Below are 8,819 nucleotides of genomic sequence, written 5' to 3' on the forward strand. Positions count from 1 at the left end.
GAGGTCCAATGAAATGTGACATAACTATGTCTTTTCTATCATTGTTCCCCAAATCATCAACACTAAGTCTACCCCAAAAATTTTATCTTAACTTATTAAATGTTGAGTCAAGAGACATAACTCATCTGAACCAGTAGGGTATACTGTTTCCTGATGGCTCAAGAGTATCTACAGTATCCCTGTGTACCTTCCTGCCAGCCCCGAGTAAGCAAGCCACTCACTTTCATTACATTCATAAAATCTTTTAAGACAAAATGTAATGAAAGACCTTGGATATACTTATTTTTAAGGCATTTTAATGATCTGTAATTATAAGGAATTCTGTTTCATTTAAATTAGGAAACTTTTATGATTAGAATTAAATGACTAAATGATCTGGTGTTGGAGGAATATTTGTGTGTAACTGTGTGTGTGTGTGTGTGAGTGTGTGCGTGTGTGTGTGTCTGTGCGCATGCACTTCTGTATTTCTAATCAAGACAAAAGAAGCTATGGTATAAAAAAATCAAACTTCTATCAAACAAATGGTAATGTTGCTAAAATTAAGGGAGAACAGGACTGGTGGTGAACTCGATTTTGCTCAAGGAAAACTGAAGGAACGCTTTCTTATTCAGAGACCATGGATGTGAAACAGATTGCCATCATTGGTGCTGGCGTCAGTGGACTGGGAGCCATTAAGAGCTGCTTGGAGGAAGGACTTGAGCCTACCTGCTTTGAAAAGAACAATGACATTGGAGGGCTGTGGAGATATGAGGTAATTTCACAGATTATATTCTCATAAGTATGATGATATCTGTGACTGAAAGAGAAAGATGCTTCTAACAGGAATTAGAACATGTAACATTTAAATCATCTAACTGTTCTTTACAGAGTATCATTGTTCTCTCTCCAGACTAACTCAAAACTTCTCAAGTAAATGATTATATGAAGAATCTCACTGTGTTTTCTGTTACCCTTCTCATCACTGGGACAGTGTGCTTAGGAAAACAACCTAATAAAGCACAGATTTATCTTGGCTCACAGTTTTCTGTGTTCCGATGCACCAAGGCAGGGACTGCATGGCTGAGCTGAACTACTATGATTAAAGCAGCCATAAGCAAAGGGAATGCCTGATCTGATGGGCTTTCTCCTCTTTCTGCTTTTCTTTCTTCTAATCCCACTCATTTTAAAAAGCCCCACCCATAGGAAGATCTTGGTATGTATTGTAATGTTAATGCTAGTCCCCATGAACAATACAATACTCATCCATACCAAGTAATGCTCTTTCACCTCACTCCTTAATTTAAAATTATTGGTTGAATAAAGATGCTGACAGCCTATAGCTGAGTAGGTGGTTTGTCTTCCGGGCTTGGGGTATGAGGAGGACCACGAAGGGAAGAAGAGAAGGTAGAGAGTAAGTGAATTATAATAGCTTGGCCATGAGGGTTAGACAACTGGAGTAAGAGTGTCCCAGGCAGAACATAGCAAATTAGATCTCGGAGTTATTGATAGAGAAAGAGGAAAGATCACTTGAGGGTAGATATCTGGCCAGCTCTAGTCCTTTAAAGTCTTATTATAAATATAAAGGTTGTGTGTCCTTTTTTTCTGGGAACTAAATGATCTAAGGCAGGGTAGAAACTTCTGATTAAATATTTAACCACAACAACCTCTCTGCAGTAGGTCTTTCTCATAGGCAAACTTCTCTGGCTATGCCTTCACTGATAAAACCAGATACAACCAATCCAATGAAGATGACAAGTTTATTTCCTCCTTCTCAAATTTCTAACCCCAAATCCCTTTCTGTTAGTTTTTGTTTTATTTCTTGTATTGTGTTTGTTTTTTTATTATCTTACTTTTAGAATGTCTGAATTACTGGTGTTTTGGGTCAGTTACCATAAAAAGTCTAAGATCATCCTTCTAAAAGAGTCTAATGTCTTTATCCAGTTGGGCAGTATTATGAAATCCAAACAGTAACATGCATTTTCCATAATAGAAACACAGCATCACAGTTCTCATCATCCCTAAATTCAATGTGTATTGTTTTCTAAATTTCTGGAAGCCAAGGGTTGATTTGTTTCCTTTAGGAGATACCAGAAAGTGGAAGGCCTGGAATATACAAATCTTTAACCTGTAATACATCCAAGGAGATGACAGCCTTCAGCGACTATCCCATCCCTGACCACTACCCCAACTACATGCACAACTCCAAAATGATGGAGTATCTCAGGATGTATGCCAGTCACTTCGGGCTCATGAAACACATCCAGTTCCAGGTAAGGAGTAAAACCCACCCACCACCTGCACATTGCTCAAGGCAAAGTCCACACACAGCCAGCTGGGCACAGTTTCAGCCTGCATTTCCCACCTGGATCTCCCCCGTGCTCATCATTCATGAAGATAGATCTCTGTAATAACATTTTCCTCGGCATTGAAGCCATGTCTTAGAGGTTGTTCTTCATGCCTGCCTTTCAGTTAATTTTACTAAAAGTAAAATATGAGGGGGGGATGGAGAGAATTATAGTGTGTTACATTCCCAATCTACTCCAATCCTTGAGAAGTAATACTTTTATTGATTCTGTATTAAAATCCTAAAGAACCAGGATCTCTGAGTGGAAGTAACAACTTGGTTTATTTATTGAAGCTCAGTATTATTTCCAGGGTTTTTTTTTTTTTTTTTAATGAAGATGTGGAGCAGAGATCTAAGATCAACCTCTCCTGTTGATTTCTTGCTTCCTAGACAAGAGTGTGCAGGGTGAGGAAGCGCCCTGACTTTTCATCCTCTGGCCAGTGGGACGTTGTGGTGGAGGTTGACGGAAAGAAGAAAACGTATATCTTCGATGGGGTCATGGTTTGCAGTGGTCACTACACTGAGAAGTATCTGCCCTTACAGGACTTCTCAGGTATTTAACTGAACGAGCTACAGGAAAAATCCTGAAATTGCAAAGAGGTGCACTGACATCCCAGACACCGAGAGATGTGTTTAATTGGAACAGAATGGTTAGAGAAGACTTCTTCCTTAACAGTCAGGAAAGATGAGTGAAGCATCAATAAACCTGGAAACCAGAGGTCCTGGAGAAATACCTTTCTGGAGAAGAAACTGTGAGAGGCAGCGGGTGTGTGGGACTGTGGGTGTAGAGAAAGACACACATGTGATGTGGCTAGCAGAGGGGAAGAGGCAGAGTCTACAGGACCATCATTAGGGAGAGAGGGTGATGATAACGAAATAGGAAGACAAAGCTGGAGACATTTCAGAGAAAACAGCACCACTAAATTTTAGAAAAATAACATCCAAAATTAGACTTATGCCAGTATTACTCAATATTTTTGAGATATAATGAGTTTTGTTTTAAAGGTCTATTTTCAATTTTAAAGAAAATAAATGAAAGGGAAAGAACATAAAAATGGGTAAGAAACAGGGAGGCTCTGAGAGGAGCTGGATGAGGAGAAATATTCTAGGAAAGAAGGAAGGAAAGAAGGAAGGAAGGAAGGAAGGAAGGAAGGAAGGAAGGAAGGAAGGAAGGGAGAAAGAAATTCTAATATTTGAAATTTGCAAACCAAATAGAGTAGCTAATAACCATGTATTATTATTGAGCACTAGAGATACAACTCACACAGGGTGTGGAGAAATAACTCAGTATTTATGAGAACCGATGGCTTTTCCAGAGGACCTGGGTTCAATTTCGCCACCCACATGACAGTTTGCAAATATCTGTAACTCTAGCTCCATGGAATATGACACTCTTTTCTGGCCTCCACAGCAATACACACACGGGGTGCACAGACATATGTGCAAGACAAAATACCTATATACATAAAATAAAATAAATCATTTTCTATTTTTTCTTTTATTAAAAATAGATATTTTTCTCACATAATATATCCTGATTATAGTTTTCTCTCCCTCTACTCATCCCTCTTCCTCCCTAATTACATTCTTAACCAGATCTACAGCCTGTTTGTCTCTCATTAGATAGCAAACAATATTCTAAGGGATAATAAAAATATCAAATAAAGTATAATAAAATAAAATATAACAAGATAAAGTAAAAAATTAACACACCAGAATTAGAAGAAGAAAAAAAAAAAACAGAAGAAAGAATGGAGGAGACAAAAAAACCAGAGACTTGATCATTAGCACACTCAGGAATCCTATGAAAACACTGAACTGGAAGCCATGATACATATGTAAAGGCTACCCTATAGGCCACTCTTAAACCTTTAAAGAACTATCTGACACAAAGTGAGATATACATTCAATGGAAAATAAACACCTGACTTCAAAGACATAGTCAAATTATGAAATATCTCAATAACTCTGTATACTGGTTATATGTTAACATTTTAGATTATGTTTGAATAAGAAATGTCATTGAAATTGAGAGCTGGTCCAGCAGTTAAGATGGCTTACTACACTTCTAGATACTCAAGTTTGTTCCCAGCTTCCATGTCAGCTGGCCCACCAATTTCTGTAACTCTGGCTTCTAGGGATCCAATACAATTTTCTAAACTCTCCAGGCAGGTGCACTGATGTGCACACACACATACACACACACACACACACACACAGACACACACACGCGCGCACATATATGCAACACACTTGGCTAAAATGTAAGATCTAAAATAATCATAGAAAATATCATTTTTACCTATTTTTACATGACTATCATGATGTTGTACATGTGGTTTGCATTCAGCTGCTTTTGAACACTGTTCTTGATGAATATAGAAAGAGCATCAATTATGTGTGAGAAGCACAGAGTCACAGAGAATGATGAACAGTCGCACATGTGAAAACAGAGAGACATGAAAAGCCAATGTCCTCCTTTACCACATGATATCATGAGTAATTATATTGGATAAATTTAAAATCGGACATTTTAAATATTCATATACTCTAATTCTGATCTTAACCACAGAGTTTATGCTAATGAATATTTCCTTCTTGAATAATCTTGTTTTGTAATATGGACAATAAATGGCTGAGAACAGAGAAGGGGGGTTATATTATATGAACATAAAGCTTAGAAATGGAATTTGCCAAGTGTATTTTCTGCTTCTGCTGATAATTTGACTCTTTCAGGAATCACCAAGTTCCGAGGCAGGTATCTCCACAGCTGGGAGTACAAGCACCCAGATGATTTCGTGGGCAAGAGAGTGGTCGTGATTGGCATTGGGAATTCTGGAGCAGATGTGGCAGGAGAGATAAGCCGTGTTGCTGAACAGGTTTGGTGTCATATTCTGATTTAGTTCCTGGGTGTAACCTGGATACCCATAGAGACTGTGAGTCTAGACTTTCTGCCTTTAATAGTCATGGTCCCATTTTGTCTGTAAGCTAAGAAAAGCAGTTGTCTTAGTCAGGGTTTCCATTCCTTCACAAAACATCATGACCAAAAAACATGTTGTGGATGAAAGGCTTTATTTATTCAGTTTACACTTCCATATCACTGTTCATTACCAAAGAAAGTCGGGACTGGTACTTACAAAGGGTAGGAACCTAGAGGCAGGAGATAATGCAGAAGTCATAGAGGAATACTGCTTACTGGCTTGCTTCCCCTGGCTTGCTCAGCTTGCTTTCTAGTAGGATCCGGCCCAGGGATGTCACCACCCACAATGGGATGGACCCTTTCACCCTTGATCACAAATTGAGAAAATGCCTTACAGCTAAATCTCATGGAAGCATTTCCTCAAAGGAGACTCTTTTCTCTGTGATAACTCAAGCCTGTGTCAAGTTGACACATAGAACCAGTATGGCAATTATGCTTTTTTTTCTTCTGGATATATATGAAGGGACAAATAGAAAAAATACCAAAATAATGACATTCTTCTACATAATGAATGAGTTGTGAAAGATAGCAAACTAGAGTCAGTAACTTTGGAATTATCCACATGTAACTACTCTGGGGTGATAGACATTTAAACCTACAGAAAACATCAAGTGGACATGATTTTGCAGAATAGAATATTCATGGACATGAAGAAAGCTATTCCACTGATTTATGAATGAATAGAACATCAAGTCCTTAGGATCTCCTTAATTCAGGATATACAGAATTTTTTAAGTGGTCTTCTGTGGTGCAAATACTGCTGACTTCTAGGCACAGAAGCTGGATTTCTGTCATTCAGAATTAGTCGTGGATATTAATTCAGGATGCCCACCAAGAACACATGAGAGTTCAAACACAAGACGATTTCTGTACACATCAATAAGCAGCCCTTCTTCCAGCTTTGTATACGTATGTGAATGAGAAATCTCTGTAATTACGGCCTCGCAAGATAAGTGTGTGTGTCTTCATTACAAACCTGCATCTCCCTTCAAAGTCTCAGTTAAACGACTCAAAAGAGGCAGCGGAAGTAATCCCCAGAGTTCTTCCACTGTGTTTGTGGGATTGTTTATTTGTAACTATACAGTTTAGATTTCCCCATTTTGCTTCTGATATGGCTGCATGCTTTGTATTCAGCTATTTCTCCTACACTGCAGTTTATAGAATCACATAGCATTCTGGGAACATGAGGTTGAGCTTGTAACTCCCAATATGAAAACCTGTTTGGGCTAAAACACATTATGGGGCCTAACACATTCCTGACATCTGACCCAGCTGGGGCAGAAGTGGGGGAGAAAGGCCCAGGACAAACATTAAATGAATGGAAAAGGTGGTTCAGTGGGTTGAAAAGGCCTGTTCACAGAGGAAGAGAAGCAGGAAGATGGCTGAGGGGTGTGAGCAGTTAGTACTACTCTCTTGACAATCAAAAAGCAATACTATCAAAATTTTAGATTAGAATAATTTGCAAAAGAAAAAAAAGTTTTACTGGGTGTCTCCTCCTCTGTGGCAGGTTTTCCTTAGCACAAGACGAGGTGCGTGGGTATGGAACCGAGTTTGGGATAATGGGAATCCCTTGGACACCACACTCTTTACCCGTTATAACAGGACCATCCAAAAGTTCTATCCAACGTTCTTGATCAACAGATGGGCAGAGAATAAATTAAATGCAAGGTTTAACCATGCCAACTATGGGCTGCAGGCAAAACACAGGTAAGATCTAGACAGCATTGAAGACAAGCAAATATTTTAGAAATATCATGCCAGGGTTGAAGAGATGGCTCAGCAGTTAATAATATTTAATTCTTTCGTAGAGGATCCAAATTCAATTCTAAGGACCTACATCTAGAGACTCACAATGGCCTGTGACCCCAGGCTAAGGGGATCTGATGCTCTCTTGTGGCCTGCAAGGACATTGCACACACACACACACACACACACACACACACACACACACACACACACTTTAGAACAAACTGTTATACAAAACAAAAAACAAAAAAAAATGCTATACCAGTCAGTGAATGTGCGTCATTCTAAGTCTTAATAGAATTTATTATAATTGGAAATAGTGATGTCATTTTCTGCCAGCTGGGCATTCTGGCCATTCAACTGAGGTATAAAAGACTCCTCTCACTGTGCCAAGTCACACCACCCCTCATCCCTCCCACCACCACCTGTCACCTGCTCTCCACTCATTTTCTAGGTTTAAATTTATCATTCCACAGTAACCCTCTAGCCTGCTGCCGGCTAGAGCATTCTCACCATCTGTCTCTCTGAGCACACAACACTCAGGCAGTGCAGGCATGTCTGGGCTCCACTGTCTGGTCTCTACTCTTCTATTGTGCACCTACGCCATCCATGCCCAACACCAGATCAAGCCTTACTTCACAGAACTGTGGCTTCAGATGACATCTGTGCACCCATTGTCTCACCGCCACAGCCTTCTCCCTCCTCACATGCACTCTACCCAATCCAATATCTGGTCTTATCTAATTTTTCCATCTCTCTTACCCTTCACTGGTTCTTCCAACCCCACAGATAGTCTCCCTCTACTTTGTTTCTCAGTTTTTACCTCAACTGACACTTAAAACTTGATGTCATTCACATAGTTTTTCTTGGCGCTCTCCCTTTCTCAAACTACATAGGTTTCTGTGCTTCAAAAGTCTAACTAAGCAAGGCATAGTGGATTTTACCTATAATCTCAAAAAAAAAAAAAGTTGCCATATATAAATACAAGTCTGGCCTGTGCTACATTACTCAATTCATTTTAGGCCAGCCTGAACTACAGAGTAAGAATATATGTCAAAACAAAACAGAGGAACAAAAACTAAATACATAAGGCTGAAGAGGTGGTTTAGAAGTTAAAATCCCTGCTTCTACTTGAAGAAAACCTGGGTTCAATTTCAAGTACCTATATGATGACTTACAACCCACCTATATCTCCATTTCCAGGGGATCTGACACCTTCTTCTGGCCACTAAGGGTGATCAGATATATATACACATACATATATATACATGTGTGTATATATATATGTATATGTATATATGTGTGTGTATATATGTATATATATATATATATATATATATATATATATATATATATATATATCTCCAAGCAAAAAAAAACCATATACATAAAATGAAATGACTTTCTAATTGGCCAAACAATGAAAAAGATGACAAAGGCTTAAAGTCTTATGGTTGGTAAAAACAGAAAATTAGCATAGAGCTGTCTGTAATGAAAAAGTAGAGATTTTCATGACTAGTTTTATGATCTGAGTTTATAATCCTTATGAAGAACATAGAATGCATAACATGACACATGGATGTATGAACTGTGAAGCACACCTGTGAATGTGGCGTTCTGTAAGAAACTCAGTCCTTATAATTACCAAACATTAGTGTGTCACTGAGCACAAATATTTGCCAGGGAAGGTTCAGTATTATAGTCATGGAGTTGCACATGATAGAGCCTTGTAAGACACTAATAATCAATTTATTTCAGTCTTTACATGAT

At 38.6% G+C, this 8,819-nt stretch overlaps 1 protein-coding gene across 1 annotated transcript in view; it reads left to right on the top strand.

Moving 5' to 3' along the window:
* Positions 1–616: 616 nt before the first annotated feature.
* The window catches only part of LOC308430717 (flavin-containing monooxygenase 5-like), a gene marked incomplete at both ends in the record, with an annotated part of 12,236 nt that continues 4,033 nt past the window's right edge, over positions 617–8,819 (top strand). Inside the window, 5 exons of the mRNA XM_080929979.1 lie at positions 617–751; positions 2,061–2,249; positions 2,714–2,876; positions 5,060–5,202; positions 6,811–7,010. Of these exons, the coding sequence (XP_080786105.1) occupies positions 617–751; positions 2,061–2,249; positions 2,714–2,876; positions 5,060–5,202; positions 6,811–7,010 (830 nt within the window). The remainder of the gene's footprint in view (positions 752–2,060; positions 2,250–2,713; positions 2,877–5,059; positions 5,203–6,810; positions 7,011–8,819) is intronic.

The sequence above is a fragment of the Micromys minutus genome (assembly GCF_963924665.1).
Source record: "Micromys minutus genome assembly, chromosome: 1".
NCBI lineage: Eukaryota > Metazoa > Chordata > Mammalia > Rodentia > Muridae > Micromys > Micromys minutus.